This window comes from Triticum dicoccoides, chromosome 3A, assembly GCF_002162155.2.
Source record: "Triticum dicoccoides isolate Atlit2015 ecotype Zavitan chromosome 3A, WEW_v2.0, whole genome shotgun sequence".
In the NCBI taxonomy this organism is placed as follows: Eukaryota; Viridiplantae; Streptophyta; class Magnoliopsida; order Poales; family Poaceae; genus Triticum; species Triticum dicoccoides.
The window spans coordinates 676,931,908-676,947,330 of NC_041384.1; the positions used below are offsets into that span (position 1 = coordinate 676,931,908).

The 15,423-nt window shown below is 44.4% G+C and overlaps 1 protein-coding gene across 1 annotated transcript in view; it reads left to right on the forward strand.

Annotated features, from left to right (window-relative positions):
- LOC119272842 (activating signal cointegrator 1 complex subunit 1) overlaps positions 1 to 5,448 on the forward strand; it is a 9,012-nt gene extending 3,564 nt beyond the window's left edge. Inside the window, exons 9-12 of the mRNA XM_037554215.1 lie at positions 17 to 46; positions 4,421 to 4,488; positions 4,959 to 4,996; positions 5,086 to 5,448. Of these exons, the coding sequence (XP_037410112.1) occupies positions 17 to 46; positions 4,421 to 4,488; positions 4,959 to 4,996; positions 5,086 to 5,272 (323 nt within the window). The 3' untranslated portion in view covers positions 5,273 to 5,448. The remainder of the gene's footprint in view (positions 1 to 16; positions 47 to 4,420; positions 4,489 to 4,958; positions 4,997 to 5,085) is intronic.
- The last annotated feature ends 9,975 nt before the right edge of the window (positions 5,449 to 15,423 follow it).

The window sequence follows — 15,423 nt, forward strand, 5'->3', positions numbered from 1 at the left end:
AATTCAAGAAAAAATGGTGGAGAAGGGCGCCTTGTTCGAGCTTGCAGTATCCTTTGGAATGTTATATAGCTAATAAGCAATATGCATGTAGTATGTATTGTCAGATCTTTTAAATTTCCTCAGTAGCAGTTTGCGCATTACCTATCTGGCATGTGATTATATGGCTAAGCAATGATCAAATTAATCTAGCACCTAAAAAATCACTTTGATTCAAACAACCGCAACCATGACGTATTTTGACGGCAGATGGTCGTTTATGTTCAATACCATCATCGAAAGCTTGGATCTCAGAGAGATAGAGCTCTCGGGTAGGAAATTCACTTGGGCTAACTCGTTACCGGTACCGACTTTTGAGAAGCTTAACCGTGTTTTAGCTAGTGTCGAATGGGAACAGAAGTTTCCCTTGGTAACTGTGCAGGCATTGACACGAGGTGTCTCAGATCACACACCGTTACTAGTCGACTCGGGTGTTCAAACACATGTGGGTAACAAGAATATTTTCTCGTTTGAACTTGCATGGTTTGAAAGAGAAGGGTTCCTCGAGTTGTTAGCTCGGGAGTGGGCTAAAGACTCAGGAGGAAGGTCGCCCATTGAGCGATGGCAATGCAAGATTCGTCATCTCCGAAGGTTCCTTCGGGGATGGGCTAAGCATACGCAAGGGATTTATAAGGCGGAGAAGGAAAGACTTCTTCTACTTATTCAGAACCTTGAAGTTAAAGCTGAAACTTCTATCCTAGATACCAGTGAGTTGGAAACTAAGATGGAGGCGGAGTTGTGGCTGAAAAAGCTTCTCCGCGAGGAGGAATTGAAGTGGGCGTTGCGAGCTAAGGTTCGCAAAATCGTACAAGGCGAGGATAACACTCAATTCTTTCATATGATAGCTAATGGGAAGCATCGTAAAAAGAGAATTTTCCAATTAGAACAAGACGAAGGGACGATAGTTGGTCAAGACAATCTGAAAGTCTACATTACCAACTATTATAAGCAGTTGTTTGGACCTCCGGAAGAGAATTTTGTGTCTTTAGATGAGTCTAGGGTTGAGGATGTTCCTCAACTTGAGAATGACGAGAATGAGATTTTGACAGCTCCCTTTAAGGAGAAAGAGGTGTTTGAGGCCATTGCACAAATGGAAAATAATAAGGCTCCAGGACCAGATGGGTTTCCGGCGGAGTTTTATAAAAAAGTGTTGGCATTTCATTAAGGGAGACTTGATGCCGATGTTTCAGGAGTTTTTTGCGGGGCAGCTTCAGTTGTTTAAGCTGAATTTTGGAACGATAACTCTTCTTCCTAAGAAGACAGAGGCAGTTCGCATTGAGCAGTTCAGGCCTATTTTGTCTGTTTAATGTTAGTTTCAAAATCTTCACCAAGGTCGGGACGAACAGACTTACGCGGATTGCGCACTCTGTAGTTCATCCGTCCCAGACTGCTTTCATGCCTGATAGAAATATCCTTGAAGGGGTTGTTGTCTTGTATGAAACGCTCCATGAGATTCACTCAAGAAAACTAGATGGCGTTGTTTTTAAAGTGGATTTTAAAAAAGCATATGATAAAGTTAAATGGCCTTTCCTTCAACAAGCTTTGTGTATGAAAGGATTTGATCCGGCCTGGAGAAACCAGATTGAATCCTTTACGCAAAAAGGGAGTGTAGGGATTAAAGTGAATGACGACATAGGTCACTATTTTCAGACACACAAAGGGTTAAGGCAAGAGATCCTATGTCACCGATCCTATTCAACATAGTGGTTGATATGCTGACTATTTTAATAGGACGGGCTAAGGATGCGGGGCAGGTAGGTGGCCTTGTTCTGCATCTAGTTGACGGAGGTATTTCCATCCTTCAGTATTGCTGATGATACTATCATCTTTATGGAGCACGACTTGGCGAAAGCAACATGAAGCTTCTGTTATGCTTATTTAAACAATTGTCCGGGCTCAAAATTAACTTCCACAAGAGCGAATTGTTTTGTTTTGGAAGAGCTAATGATGACCAGGAGGCTTATAAACAATTGTTCGGTTGTGAATTGGGCACGTTACCGTTCATGTACTTAGGTATACCCATTCATCATCGTAAGCTGACTAACAAAGAGTGGAAATGCATCGAAGATCATTTTGAAAAGAAACTGAGTTGTTGGAAAGGGAAGCTCATGTCATACGGAGGACGATTAATTTCGATTAATTCGGTCCTTACCAGTATGCCTATGTTTCTCCTATCCTTTTTCTAGGTCCCGGTGGGTGTCAGGAAAAGGTTAGACTTTTATCGATCTCGATTCTTTTGGCAGAGTGATGAGTTTAAACGAAGTATAGGTTTGCTAAGTGGGATATAATCTGTAGGCCGAAGGACCAAGGGGGCCTAGGAATTGAAAATCTGGAAGTCAAAAACATATGTCTCCTTAGCAAGTGGCTATTTAAACTTTCGTCAGAGACAGAGGTTACTTGGGAATAGATTCTGCGTAATAAGTATCTTCATGCTAAAACCTTGGCCCAGGTGACTGTGAGGCCCTCTGACTCACCTTTCTGGAAAGGCTTGATGAGAGTTAAACAACTCTTTTTCAACAAGACAAGATTCATAGTCGGGAATGGAGCTAATACGAGGTTCTGGGAGGATACGTGGCTTGGGGAGTCCCCCCTTGCACTTCAATATCCTACTCTGTACAACATTGTTCAACTTAGAGAAGTCTACGTTGCAACCGTTTTACAATCCACTCCCTTCAATATTAGTTTTCGGAGGACGCTAGTTGGAAATCGTTGGGAGGCCTGGCTTCATCTTGTAAGACGTTTGATGGATGTACAGCTGTCCCAGCAGCCAGATCAGTTGTATTGGAAACTTACTAAGAACGGTGTGTTCTCGGTCAAATCCATGTATCTGGATGTAATAAACTCTAGCGTCATTCCTTCCTCCATGTACGTTTGGAAAGTAAAGGTACCCTTGCGAATCAAAGTGTTTATGTGGTTTGTGCATAAACAAGTCATTTTGACTAAGGATAATCTGGCAAAACGCAACTGGGTGGGTTCTGCTAGATGTAGTTTTTGTGACCATAACGAAAATATCAAACATCTCTTTCTTGATTGTCCATTGGCTAAGATTCTGTGGCGGTTGATTCATATTGCGTTTAATATTAATCCGCCCACCTCTATCAACATGTTATTTGGAACGTGGCTTGATGGGGTTGATTCCGATACAGCGAGGCACATTCGTGTTGGCGTTTGTGCTTTATTTTGGGCAGTCTGGAACTGCAGTAATGATTTAGTTTTTAACATATCAGCGAACATTCACTTTTTGCAGGTTGTCTTCAGGGCCACGGCGTTCATCCGTATATGGTCGCTACTCACTCCGGCGGAGGCCAGGGAGCGTTTGGTTACTGCGTCCACCCGATGGGAGATGGTAGCTCGGGATATTTTCAACCGGTTTGGATGACGGTTGTGTAATAGGATAGGCATGTAGTGCTCCTATTTTATTTGCCAGCCGGTTGTGGATTTTAGTCTTAACTCTTTTGAGTTTTTGTTTATTTTCACAACTTAGGGCCCGTTCGGAAGTTCTCCACGAGCCAGCTTCTCCGTCTCCGCGTGGGAGCCAGCCCGAACGCATCAGCTCCTGGAAGCCTGCTTCGCGGAGACCCGACCCGCCGCAGTGTAATTTCGTGGAGCAGCTGAAGTGTAGCTTCTAAAAAAGAGGAAGGTGGAGTTGCTCTAATTTACACGAGAATGCCACCGCCAAGTCAAACCTGTACCGGTTCGCCCTTCCCCTTCCCCTCGTCACCCAGTTTCTCTTGTTCCCTCGTCCCCTTTCTACAGACTGTAACCCTAGGAGGGCGCGGCCACACCGCCGCCGGCCGGCCGCCGGCCTGCCGCCACCCGTCCGACGAGGCGCCGGTGCTCCGCCGCATCCTTGCAGGTTTCCCATCCCATACCCACTGCAGTCGCCGCCCAATCTTGGACGCCCGAGCCTGCTTCAACTCCCTGCGTTGCTCGTCGCCGGTACCCAGTCAACCTGCTCCGTCAAGCTTGCCGCCGGATCCAAGCCAGAGAGCCCACTTATCCTAGCTCTCTTCACCACGCCGGCTTCCTTCCTGACTATTTTGAGTTTGTACAGTGTTTGGAGCAACTCTCTGCTCCCGAACGAATCGCTGCTCCCGTTGGAAGTTGGCTAAGGCTGGATTCGTGAGAAGCTGGCTATTTGGAGAAGCTGGAGAGGATCCGAACGGGCCCTTAGAGACTTGTTGCTGGATTATCGTTTTAATAATATGAGCCGTATGCATCTATCTGATGCAGAGGCTGGGGTAAAACCCCTTTTCGAAAGAAAAAAAAAGCAGTTTGCGCATTACCTACCATTGTCAGTAACTCAGCATTCACTATTACTATCATAGAATTGAGCTATATTTCTGGGATGTGGGATGTTGTTCCTTTACTTCTCTTCCATCAGAGGTAATAACTGACGCCTTCGTCAAGTCAGGCCTGGTTCTTGAAAGGGATGCCAGACAAGAATTGAGGGTGAGTACAGCTGTATAACTGGAATTAGTTTTCTATCGCTCTCTGCCAATTTACTATACATTTCACAGCATATATAATTAAGCTGATGATCAGTTATTCGGATTTTGGTTGTAAATTTTGTCCACCAAAACTTACTGAAATTGCAGATTGTTTCATGTAAACTCTAGCCATACATGTGTGTCATTGTGTGACATCACACCGAACATTCTATGGTGAAATTGATGATCAGTCTTTTATCGCTAAGATGTTCTATCCTGATCAATTTAGGCTGTCTGCTGGTCACTTCTATGGTGTCAGAGTTCAGTTTGAGTGTTCTGGGATAAATGTTACACGTATTACAGTTAACTTCTGTTGCATATCTATTTGCTTAAATAATTGTTGATATTTTTATGTATCCGTTATTTAATTAAATCCAATAATCCTTTATGTGATTCTTGGTGCTAAAATTACCTTTTGTTTTCAAACCGCAGTTGCATGCAACCATAATGAATGTGCGCCACAGGAAGAGGTGAGAGCAACAAACCATTGCCTGGCATCCTGTGTGATGTTCTGTCCATATACAGTTTGTCTCACCTTGCCTACATTCTTTCACTGCAGCAAGAAATCGAACCGAAGAAACAATTCGTTCGATGCTCGGAATATATTCAGACAATATGGGGAACAGGACTGGGGCGAGTACCCAGTACCTGCGGTGCACCTATCTCAGAGGTTCAAGTTCGACGAGGGTGGATACTACCATTGCTGTTGCTCGATCCCCTTGCCCGAGGTGGCTCAGACGGAGTGAGCCCCGTGTGTTTCGACACATCACAGTATTCAATCTTGACGCAGTATCTTATGCCCTTAAGATCGGTACCGGGTCTTTTTTGCCGTCATGGAATCTGTAGTTTGGTCGCGTGGCTTTGCTTCTGTTGTGGACATTGTGCACGGTAACGAGTGCTATGCAGGCTATGTTAACTCATAGACGATCTGGGATCACTGGTCTAGTGCCCTCAGAGCTGCTTTTCTCTCAATCCGTTTTGTTCCCTTGACATGGTCCTTGCTTTCTGCCTCGCAAATGGCCAAACGAAACGATGAAAGAGCTCGCGAAAAGCTGCTCTGTTTCTGTACAAACTCGTGTCCAAAACCTTCTGAGTGAAGTGCACCGATGCAGCTCTGCCAATCCTGCCTGGGGAAATAAAACTATTGACACTGAAATACGAAGTGTAGAGTGAGTTAGATAAGATTGTTCCTCCTACAGCTAGAGTTCGATTGGTGGTGATGCCTGCCGTCTAATCGATCGCGACCACACCGGATGTGGTTCTCAGTTCAGTTGTCATGTGAGTGAGGTGCCGTGGTGGAGGCAGAGTTCAGTTTGCATGCTACTGCGCGGCCTGCGCCGGAGCGAAATGTTCCTCTTGCTTGCTGTGCACTTTATAGAACAGAACCACTGAATAGCCAAAGTGCTGTAGGGTAGTTTTTCCAGTATAATCTTGATGTGCGAGCAAAGAACTTGATACCGGAGAACACTGGTCGTGCCATTGTTGTTTCAACAAGTCTCGACATGCAGCCTTAACAGAGAGGGTGAACAAATTGGGCCATTGGCTTCCGCCGATGACTCGAGAGCGGACCATGTGACACGAACCCGGTCCATGAAAAAGTGCAAACATCTAGACCGTACAAGGCCAATGTGGGCTCCAACAATAAAGGACCAGCAACCTGAGAACAAATCTCGCAAAAAAAAAAAGCAACCTGAGAACAAAATGGTACACATCTCTATGATCAGATAGACCAACGGGTAAGATAATGGGGTCATGTAGTAGTGAATCTTCCTATAAATTTGGGTGAAATGATACTAATGAAAGATATGATTTACAAGTATTGATGAAAGTATGAGCAGCAATGACAAGCCTTGCAAATATTGACTCTTTACACTTTTTAGTTGATTTTTCCCAAATGGTTTAACAACAATTCACCTTTTTTTTTTGAGAATCTGTAACCTTAATCCAAAGAGAAATGTACAACAATTCACCTAACACTACTGGAACGAAACTGGGTCTGAACTTTGAACACTCTTATTGCCACATCAAACAGAGGCACGGTTGTTTGCGCAACTCATTTTGTGTCCTTTGCGTCTGCCTTCTCCTCTTGGTCTGCTTGCTGTCTGCCGGCGTCAGTGATAGCCATGGTGTGCGTCACTTCGGCGGGCTGGGGAGCTCCTGCCATGGAAAGCATTTGCATCGCCTGATCTACAATCACCTTCCGCGTCACCTCCAGCAGCACCTCTTCCAACTCATGCTCGAGTGTAAAGCTTTCACGACGGCCGGGAAACTTAGCACCGCCGAAGATGCTCGCCGGAGATATGAGCGTCGGTTGGTAATCCCAAAGCTCCACCGAAGCGGGAACAAAGATACTACTTCCTCCGTTCGGAATTACTTATCGCAGAAATGGATGTATCTGGACGTATTTTAGTTCTAGATACATCCATTTTCAAGACAGATAATTCCGAAAGGAGGGAGTACCTTTTAGCGGCTTTGGAGTTTCATAGTCGATCTTCATGGAGCTCATGGGCACCAGCCTGCCGCCTTCTCCCCGCTCATCTGCTTCGCAGAGGTTGTACAGGTAGGCACCGGTGTCCCTGAACTTGGCGAATAAAGTCGTCGTCCCATTGATAGCCCTGCTGGACGTGAAAGCGCGATTTTTTTTTTGAAACTATGATAATTTTTATAGCAAATATGAAAACTATACACTTTAATGGAGAAAAATCAAAAGTATCACCCCGTCGGCCTTTTGTTGGCCGAAAAGGGACTTTTCGGTACTTTTCGGCCAACGGTTGGCCAAAAAGTACTTTTCGGCCAACAGTTGGCCAAAGAGTCCCTCTTCGGCCAACACCTGCTTTACTTTTTAGAAAATTCATATCAAATAGGATTTTTTGTATTTTAATTTGATTCTTTTTGCATTAGATTAGAAATTTTACGAAGTTTCTGTAGATATCAAGTTTGACTAGATTTGGAAGTTTGAATTTGAATTTTCATAAATTTTCTCAAAACACTAGATTGCCTATAATTTGAGTGAGGAGTATTCTTTTTAGATGATTCTTTTTGCTACTGGTTCTTTGTGACTTTGTTTATCAGTAGTAATTAATTGGTGAATTTTAGGATTATTTAAAATTAGGTTTTTACGTCATTCCCTCCCTCCATTTTCTCCCGCCATTTTATTTCTCGCCATTCTCTCCCTCCATTTTCTTTCCCGCCATTCTCTCCCGCCATATTCTTTCCTGCCATCTTCTTTCTCGCCATCTTCACTTCTCAACTTATAAAACGAGCCTCATGGTGTCCACGATCGTAGATAACATCGTCTGACACGGTCTGTGTCTCTTGCGTCGGTGCTGCTGGTGGAGTGTGAAACACTGTCTGAGAGAAGTCATAAGTGTTTGCAGCTTCGTCATCATCATCGGAGAGTGTTTGACACTTATGACTTCTCTCACACAGTGTTTCACACTCCACATGAAGGCATCATCGTCATCCTCCGTCGATGCAGCACTCCTTAGTGTGGCGGAAGAGAATGACGGGAAATAAAATGGCGGCAAAGAAAATGGAGGGAAAAAGATTGCGGGAAAGTATTTTTTTTGTCATGTATAAAACGACAATGGTTGTACGGGATTTACAAGGCACTTTTAAATATAAACTCCTATGAAGCTCAAAACAAGTTTTCTAGTAGGATAAAAATAAAATATAAAAATATACTACAAATAAAATAGCTACTGATAACTAAACAGAAACAAAAAGAATAAGTCAAAAAACTAAAGAAAAAAATTTAAAGCAATTAAAATTAAAAGAAATAGCATAAAACCTAACAAACACTAAAACAGAACTGTCTTCATAAAAACCTAATTTTAAATAATTATAAATTCGCCAATTAATTACTACTGATAAACAAATTCACAAAGAACCAGTAGCAAAAAGAATCATCTTAAAAAATACTCCTAACTCAAATTATAGGCAATCTAGTTATTTGAGCAAATTCATGAAAAAATTAAATTTAAACTTTCAAATCTAGTCAAACATGATATCTACAGAAACTTCATAAAATTTCTAATCTAATGCAAAAAGAATCAAATTAAAATACTAAAAATCCTATTTGATATGAATTTTTTTAAACAGTAGAGCAGGTGTTGGCTGAAGAGGGACTCTTTGGCCAACTGTTGGCCGAAAAGGGACTCTTTGGCCAACGGTTGGCCGAAAAGTCCTTTTTGGCCAACGGTTGGCCGAAAAGTCCCTCTTCGGCCAACAGGAGGCCGAAAAGTCCTTTTTCGGCCAACAGGAGGCCGACGGGGTGATACTTTTGATTTTTTTTTCATTAGGATGTATAGTTTCCGAATTTGCTATAAAAATCATCATAGTTTCAAAAAAAAAAAATCTAAAAGCGCATGCGCTCCCACCGGTGATCCGGGGTGAGCAGCCAAACCACGGTCTCTTGGTCGTCCTTCCTGTAGATGCACGGACGGCCATTTGTGTCCAGCATCATTGAGAACGAGATGTGCTCTTCTGCAGGTGCCGCAACGCTGGTGATGGCCTCGCTATCGACGTCGAAGATCAGCATGGACGTGACGTCGCAGTGTTCCTCCTCAATGTCCTCGACGCTGTCGAAGTAGGAGTACCATCTGTACATAAGGAAGTACACTTTGCCGTCGCCCATGTGTAGGCTGTGGTCGCAGAGCAGCTCATGGTCCGACGAGAACACCGTCCTCAGAGCGGCGGCGCCGTCCAGCGGCACCACCATGAGTTGGGCTTGGGCGCGAATGCCGTGCTGACGAGGCCGTCCTTGGTAGATGAGCGCCTTGTAAGCCTTGCTCGATGGGCCGTAGGCCAAACCCTAGGAAGCGGCGGTCCACGCCCTCTCCGGCGTGCGGCAACGGCAGGGAGAACCGCACCTCCTCCTTGGTGGCCGGATTGAAGACAACGCCGTCAACGGCCGACCGCCCATTGGAATGGGCGGCCAAGAGGACCAGCCGTCACACGTGCCGGCGTACGTGCCTCTGTCGAGGCCGACCGTGTGCTTGACGGCGAACGTGGGGCCGACGGCGTGGAAGTAGAAGCGCTTGTCGAGGCGGTAGAGGCAAGCGGCACGAGGGAGCTCCGAGTGTGCGCCGAGGCGTCGGTGGCGGCGCCAGAAGTGTGGTAGTGTGAGGAGCTCCCGGAAGCGGTTGGAGAGAAGGACGCAGCGCACGGCGTGGCGGGCTGGTAGCCGGGCGAGGATCTCATCGGCGACGAACTCGTCCCCCATGAGGAAGAGGGACTCGTTTGTTTGAGACGCCATTGCTTCAAGAAGCTGCTCGTCTTTTGTGGACCAACGTACCGACGGCCTACGTACAGCCTAATTAAATTAGCTCTCGCCTGTTTTCTTTTTGAACTTAAATTAGCTCTCGCCTGTTCATATAAGGGAGTACTCCCTCCTTTCCGGTTTATAAGGTTTATTTCAAAATTTTAGTTTTCCCGTTTTATAAGGCTCAATTTAGTTGTTCCCCATCACATGTTTAGATTTCAAGGTGCATTAAATCATTGCATGCAATTATTAAAAGTAAATTGATCAATGCATGTGTTTTATGCATGCATGCACTGCAATTAATGCATTGGTAAACACAATTGTTTGAGAAAAACAAGCGCATTAATTGAGTGGTTTTGCAAACTACAAAAATTATTCCACCACTCACCATCTACCTTGATTGGTGAGATTTTTGAATTAAGCTCTATAAACCGAAAAGAAGGGAGTACATCGGAAACATATAACCGATGTATTGCAGAAACATATATATAAATAAACAAGGCTAACCCGGCACGCGTCGATCCAGTGCTGATTGCGCTTTTGGCACGTGGACGCTGTTCCGTTTCTGTATCACGCCCGATTGGCCCTCTGTTTTATATCCATACTCATAATAATTACAAGCACACTGATTTGAAGCTGAGATAAGATCCAAAAAAATACAAAGTATCTTCTATAATTAAGAATTGCACGAAATCTCTTGGAAACACTTTGTTCGTGGTAATCTCTGCTTCAAGAAATTCTTCAAAGACTTCAATAAAGATGATGCAATTGGACCAGACCAACGATGTTGTCACTCTTTCGCCTACACCAACATTATCAATGATGGTTTTTGAAAGTACCTTGGGTTGCCCACCGAAAAAGATGGGAAGCCTTAAAACGATGGACGTACTTGAGGTCGGGGATGATCCCCTAGAAGTGCAGGTTGTCGAATCAGTATATCTTCATCATGGTGTTGACGAAAATTTTCACCTCGAGAAAGAACCAAACCAAGAAAAAAAAGCTCGACACACCAACATAAAATCATCTGATCTGAATAATCGGATCTGCGAGGACGGAAAACTCTCTAACCTCATGGCTCGTTAAAAGAATGAGATTAATTTTATTCTCATAAAATATGATGATCACTAGACGTTGACGAAGAACATAGAACTCTCGAAGATGTGAGGCATCCCACCTCTCAGCGCCAAGATGGCATACAACAGTCGCCGGGGTACGCTGAGGCTGGGCAGGAGGGCAAGGTGTTACGCCTCCGCAAGACGCTGTACGGACTCTGCAAGGCGCTGTACGGACTCTGCCAGGCGTTGAGGGCCTGGAACGCGAAGCTGGACGAGAACCTATGCGTGCTGGGCTTCGAGCGTTGTCCGTCATAGCACGCAGTGTACCGAAGTGGCACAGGCAGCTTGCTCCTGATCGTCGGAGTCTACGTAGATGATCTCGTCATCACCGGTGTGGCCACAACGGAGATCGACTCCTTCAAGCAGCAGATTGGCCAGGCTGTTCCGTATGAGCGACCGGGGCAAGCTCAGCTACTACCTCGGGATCGAGGTGAGCCGGGAGCGCGATCAGATCGTGCTCACGCAGGCAGCCTACGCCAAGAGACTACTGGAGCGCGCGGGCATGGAGGATTGCAACCCATGCAACAATCCCATGGAGGTGCACTCAAGCTGAGCAAGGAGAGCTCCGCCGACCCGGTGGACAAGACTCTGTACCGCAGCATCATCGGAGGGTTGTGGTACCTGGTACACACAAGATCTGACATCTCGTTCGCAGTCGGGTACTTGAGCAGGCTCATGGAGAAGCCTGCCTCCGACCACTACGCCGCGGTGAAGCACCTCTTGTGGTGTGTGGCCGGGACGCTAGATCACGGCTGCGCATATGGGCGCCGCGAAGGAGCACTGCAGCTAACCGGCTATAGTGATTCGGATCACGCCGGGGACACGGACGACAGGAAGAGCATGACTGGTGTGATCTTCTTCCTCGACAGGAGCCCGGTGAGCTGGCAGTCTTAGAAGCAAATGATGGCGGCGATCTCCTCGTGTGAGGCCGAGTACATGGCGGCCACCACCGCTGCTTGTCAAGGCATCTGGCTGGCATGGCTACTTGAAAAGATGCTGAACAAGGAAGCTTTGCAGCCGAAGCTTCTCGTCGACAACAAATCGACGATCTCCCTGGCGAAGAACCCCGTCTTCCACGACCGAAGCAAGGACATAGAGATCAGGTATCACTTCATTCGCGAGTGTGTGGAGCAGGGACGGATCTTCATCGACTACGTCAGGACCAGTGATCAACTCGCCGATACTATGACGAAAGCACTTGGACGCCTCGTTTTCCAGGAGCTAAGGAGGAGGATCGGCATGGTTGAAATAATTCGCCAACGACAAGATCCTCCGTCTCGGTGAATAAGTCATTCGCGTAGTTCTAGGTCGATAATTTAACTATCTAAATATGTATTATATGTGACAAAAAACATATATTTAGAAACTACATCCATGTAGAAATTTAGTGATATATTTTTCATGACATATAACACATATTTAATTGCTCAAATCGAAGACCTAAAACTACGCGGATGACTTATTCATCTAGACAGAGGGAGTAGCTAATCTAGTCGTTTACATTAGCTGTTTTTTCTGTTCAAATAAAAAGACAGGATAGCATGAGCCGCGACGTGTGCGTGCCGTGCATGTAGCTTTGCATGCGCCTGTAGATCTACGTAGTCGCGTCGTGGCCCGGTAGTCTCGCTGGTGGCCTAGGAGACACGATCGGCTCTGGTGGGATGGCGCGAGTCCGGCGGATCGTGGCGCACAGTTAGGATCGCCACCAACCCCTCCTTCACGTAATAAAAAAAATAGCAAAGAAGAAAAACGAGAAAAGTAACTACTGTCTCCCCTGTGATTGAGAGATTAGCGAGACTAGTTTCCTAGCAACGGAGGCTGTCCCGAGAGCCGCGGCGGTCCTCGTCCTCGCTGCGCACTGGAGCGCGCGACCGGCTGCGGAAGAGGCGATCACGCCAGGAGGAGGAGCGATCCTCGCGACCCCAGCGCCCACACGATCGGTCTTCATCATCATCACGGTGGTCACGGTCCTGCTCATCGTCCCTTCTCTTAGGACCGGGACCGGATCTTTTTTTGCCGTCATGGAATCTATAGTGTTTGCGGTGTGGCTCTGCTTGTTTTTTTCTTTTTGAGCATCAGTACAAACACAAGCGCTCATATACACGCGCATACACTCATCCCTATGAACGCACACACGCACATCCTATCCCTATGAGCACCTTCGAGAGACTGAGCCGGCATATCATCTTGAGATTTACGAAGTCACCGTAGGCACCTTGTCGCCGACGGGAACGTCTCCTCCCACTAAAAGCGCATCGCCGGAAATCCTGAAATAAATCCAGGAATAATGCGAGCACCAGGATTTGAACCCTGGTGGGTTGGGATACCACTGTCCACCTAACCAACTCAACCACAGGTTGATTCGCGGTGTGGCTCTGCTTGTGTTGTTGTTGTTGACGTATAATGTGCTGCCTAGCCTTTTTTATCAGATCGGTCTTTTGGTTGCATTGGCTAGAGCGTGCATTTCTACAGTTGTGGGCATTCTGCAACCTGCACGCCAGTGGGGTGGTGGAATCCCTGCCCTGGCCCCGGCCTGTATTGGCCAGTGTCCCTGTTGATTTCTGAATCTGAACTGTTGCTTGCCACCTTCCCTACGTTCAGTTAAATCACAAAAGATCCGGGATCACTGGCCAAGTGACCATACAGCTTCTTTTCTCTCAACCCGTTTTGTTCCCTTCCGTTGGTCTTGCGCTTTCTGTCTCGCAGATGGCCAAACGAGACGCCGAAAGAGCTCGCGAAAGGCAAAAGCTGCTTTGTTTCTATACAAAACGTGCTGTCCAAAACCTAAATGGTAGGCTGCGTCAGTCTCTCGAGTGAACAGCGTGCCAATCCTACTTGAAAAAAAGCCTATTGACTACCCGCAAACTCTCTTTTACCGGTGCTGGTAGCTACCGGCTAATCATTCACCATTCACGTGTTTTACGATGTGTGTCTAAGCGAGACCCATTCATATGTATAATCATGTATTTAAGCAGTTATATTTTTATATATAGTCAAATCATCGTCAGATGAATAGGGCCCATGTCAGGAATGGCAGTACTTTTTGCAGCGGGATGTACGCATGCATGCAACATCTCTCCTCTCTCTCAAACAAGTCCATGCATTTTATTTTTGTTTACATTTTTAGATGGCCAATATTTTTTAAAGCATTGTTCTATTATTTAAAATTTTCATATATTCAAATTCTGGAACATAAGATGTTTAGAATGAGACCAATCTTGAATATATTTAAACTAGTTTAATTTTTACTATTTCAATCATGTCAAAATATAAATTTCACTCATTTCAAATTACAACTTTCAAAATGATTGAAACCAGTTCTCGAAATGAGTGAAATCGGTTTTCCAAGTGAAATGCATTGTTTCAAATTTGTTAAATAATTATTTTGGAAACTAGTGAATTGAGTGTAATATGTTTTCTAAAAATGAATGTTATGTGTTTCTCGAAACTAGTGAAATTGGTGAAATGTATATTTTGTAAATGAGTGCAGTGTGTTTTCTGAAATGAGTGAAATAAGTTATTTGAATAAAAGAGAAATAAAACCAAATTTTGTTGTGAAACTAATTTTCCAGTGTTTGAAACTGATAGTTTTAATGAGCGGAATACATTTCAATATATTTCATAATTTTGTAGTGAAATTGATATTTGCAAATGAGAGTAATATGTCTTATGAAATGTGTGAAATCGATTTTTGAAATGAGTGAAATGGTTTTTTAACTGATATTAGCGAAACAGTCCAAAACACTTTTATGAAATAGCAGATCAATTTTATGTTTTATAAAAGCAATTTAAAAGAAAATTGAAATATAGAAAATAGTGAAATATGCGACATAGGTTATTTGAAATATGTGAAATTGATTATTTCAAACACGTCTAAGTTGTTGTCTAAATATTTCACTCAATGTTTACGAAACATGTATTTCTCAAATATATGAAACATATTTCGGTATGTTTGTCAATTTGCTTAATCTTGTGTTTGAAAAATAGTGAAATAGGTTGTTTAAAATATGTGAAATTGGTTATTTCAAATGTTTTATGAAACTAATTTCAAATGTAATTGAAATATATATGAAAAAGATAGTTCAAATATATTCAAAATTGATCTTGTTTTGAAGGTCTTCACCCAACGAATTCAAATATATAAGAAATTTCAGTAATGAACATTTGGTTCAAAAGATATGAATCCTTAGAAATATGAGGATGAAAATAAAATGCATGTCCAGTGCATGGGGTGAGAGAATGCATGCATGCACCGTTCTCTCCAGTCCCCTCTCTCTTCTCTGTAAAAGCTGACTCTGTCAGACGTCAGTCTGACGCAAGTACATGTATTAATGTATTACCATTCATCTATCTGATAAACAAAACAAGGGCACAGATCTCTAAAATGACACCAACAGCGGATGCTTGACCGGTAGGTACTCTGGCGGAGCTAGGGAGGAAGTTCAGGGGGGGGCAAATGAAAAATCATCCAGACATGAGGGGGCCAAATACTAAATTTATACTCATCTACACCCTCTAA